The sequence below is a fragment of the Malurus melanocephalus genome, unplaced genomic scaffold (assembly GCF_030028575.1).
Source record: "Malurus melanocephalus ecotype Western Australia unplaced genomic scaffold, MMel_1.1 scaffold_634, whole genome shotgun sequence".
NCBI classification, from domain to species: Eukaryota; Metazoa; Chordata; class Aves; order Passeriformes; family Maluridae; genus Malurus; species Malurus melanocephalus.
In genome coordinates, this window is record NW_026623866.1 from 14,713 (window position 1) to 17,410 (window position 2,698).

Sequence of the window (2,698 nt, forward strand, 5' to 3'; positions counted from 1 at the left end):
CTATCTTTRAAAAAATAATCACATCTGTTCTGGTAAGACAGATCTCCTAGGTAAAAAAGACATTCAGCAAAGTAAGTCTGCAACACTTCCCATTATTATGAGTGATTGGTACACACACACACATAGATGAATCTACCTCTAGCTCAGCTTGAAGAAGAAAGATCTCAAGAAGAAAAAAGACAACATCATTTTACAGAGTATCCATTTCCAGACACAGGAATTTTTCTATCATCCCACACTACCTTCTTTCAGTCTCTTCGCCACACAACTCAATTATTTTGAAATGCTTAAATAATGACCGAAGTAAGGAACTGCAGATCCCTCAAATTTATTACACTCAACTCCAGTGAAGTATTTTTTCTTTTACTATAGAGACTAAATGTAGAGACACTAACCTCTGGCTGACAGCTTTTTGGTGTTGATGATTTTTGCAGCATATTCCTGTGAAGAATTTTTCTTTACACATCTGCGGACCACAGAGAAGGCTCCCCTGGAAGAAAGATAAAGAGTGTGGGTGCTATGAAACTGAAAATGAGAACATAATAGCAACAATACTTGTCTCCAGAGTGGACCAGATTACGACAGCACAGAAGACATACAGAGGAGGGACACAACACCTGAGAGTCTGATGAACAATCCATGCTGTCTGATCARCAGAAAACTTAAGTCTATATGGTACGCAAGAGGACTCCTCAAGCCCCCTCACAGACAGTGCAGCAGAAAGAGCACTCTGTGTGGGGAAAGACCATACAGGCACAGGAACAGAACATGAAGGGATTGCTAAACAGGAGACAAACAGCTCAGAATGGCCCTGTAAACACTAGCCAGGGAGTCCATCTCCCAGAGACAGCATCCCCAGCAGTTACAGCACAAAACCAGGGCTCATTTCTCCCATATTCAAGTTCAAGCTTGGCCACAAAATCACTGCAACACTTGGTAAAGTTACTAGTTCTCTTATGTCCCTCAACCCACCTGCAAAATGGGGATAAGCATGCACCTATTAATGAAGTGAGTAAAAATCRACGAGGCTTTGTACATTTTCTCAAGCTGAAACTATTGATATTATTACAACTACTCCAAAGAGAATTCCTCTTGGACAAGAAGTCTAAGAGAGAGGGAAGGATTTCTGTGAGGAAAAGGAGTGAATACAATAAAGACCAAGGTGAAAAGATAGGGACTCAAAATCTACAGGACTATACAACAAGCACTTGAAAACAGCCCCTTATCTTTAAAAACAACAAAAAACCATGGTGGGTAAAGAATAACAACTAGCTTTACAGAAAAGCCCTGAAAAGGGGAAAGGACAAATATGAGAAAACTAGCAGAAAATTCCAAGTCCTTCAGATCAGGAATGCAAACCCATTGGGGGAGGGGCGGGGGGGGAGAGGTTTAGGGACAAATGTACATATTTCAACTATGAGAAAGGGGAATAGAAGCTGCACAACGGCCCCACATACAGTTAGTCCTCCAGGGAGCCTAAAATAGCTTGAATCCTTCCAGTATTGCGGAGTCCTGCCTTTTTACCCCCTTCCTCAACCTCTACATACAAACCAATGAGCATCAAGGTGAGCACGAGCACCGGGGCCCAGGCTTAGTGACACACAGCTGCAGCAGTGTGGGGAGGGACAGGGACACCGGGCTGGAGAGAAGAGATGCAGCAGAGCCCAGCAGYTGGTGCAGGAAAGGAGGGAGCAAGCAGCAGCACCCACGAAAGCACAGTGCCCATAATTCTACCCCGGCCCCTTCTACGCTGCTTTCCTGCCCAATAGGGCTCCCCTGCAAAGCTCTGTCCTAGGGTGCAGCAGCAAGTCTGCCAATGCGGAGACAAGTGCGGAGAGAGGGAGGGAGGGAAGAAGCGAGGGAAGCAGGGAGGGAGGAGAAGCGCGGTGCAGCAGCACCTGGTCCTTTCACAGGGACAAGGAAGTGGAAACTGTAGCATCGCGGAGCGGCTGTAACAGTGTCGCGTCCCAAGCAGAAACAGTTGCAGGGACAGCAACGTGCAACTGGGAGATGGTGCGGGGAGGGGAACGGGGCAGCCAGGTCCTGAGGAAAGAAAGGAGGGAAAAGAGGAAATATCGGGGTGCAACAGGAGCGCGCAGCCTGAGACAGCCTACGGGGACACCCGCTGCGGAGGGCGACCCAAGAGAGCAGGAACACCTTTTCCTCCGGCGGCTGTACCGCTGGGGTGGACGGGGGGCTGGAGAACAGGATTACAGCGGGACAGCTAATCCTACTCCGGCTCCCGAGAGAGCCGGGTCGCCGGCACAGTGCTCTCGGCAGCGCCGGTGGGTCCCGGGGCCGGGGCGGGCGGCGGGGCGCGGCGCGGGGTGCACAGCAGGCTCCGTACTTGCCAAGCTCCTCGTAGAGCTGGTACTCGTCGGTGAAGCGGGTGCACGTTGCCGTGGTGGCCATGTTCGGGCTGCGGGAGGTTCAGCGTCGCTAGGGCATGGGGCAGGGCGGCGAAGACGGGCCGGGCGGGAGCGCTGCTCGGCGGCCTTCCTCCTGGCTCGGCGGGGCGGCGCGGGCTCCCCCGGCGCCCGGCTCGGCGCTCCCCGCTCCGCCGTGCACAGTCACCGCTCGCCGGGGAGGGGAAGGAGGCTGAGCCTGGCCAGCACCGCGAGAACTGGCTCGGAGACACCCCGCGCCGGCCCCCTCCCTCCGCCGGCCCCGGCCCGCCGCGGGGTGTGGCCGCCGGGGG

The 2,698-nt window shown here is 52.8% G+C and overlaps 1 protein-coding gene across 1 annotated transcript; it reads right to left on the reverse strand.

Moving 5' to 3' along the window:
- Positions 1-375: 375 nt before the first annotated feature.
- On the reverse strand, positions 376-2,660 carry LOC130583843 (calcium/calmodulin-dependent protein kinase type II subunit gamma-like). The gene is made up of 2 exons (XM_057383452.1): positions 2,348-2,660; positions 376-490 (listed from the first exon to the last, which is right to left on the reverse strand). Exons 1-2 carry the CDS (start codon positions 2,410-2,412, stop codon positions 391-393), a joined length of 165 nt encoding a protein of 54 aa, XP_057239435.1. The 5' UTR covers positions 2,413-2,660; the 3' UTR covers positions 376-390.
- Between the last annotated feature and the right edge of the window lie 38 nt (positions 2,661-2,698).

Coding starts and splice junctions, on each gene's coding strand:
- LOC130583843 (XM_057383452.1), bottom strand. CDS start 2,412: ATGGCCACCACGGCAACGTGCACCCGCTTCACCGACGAGTACCAGCTC. Junction 491..2,347: donor CTCTACGAGGAGCTTGGCAA/GTACGGAGCCTG, acceptor TCTTTCTTCCAG/GGGAGCCTTCTCTGTGGTCC.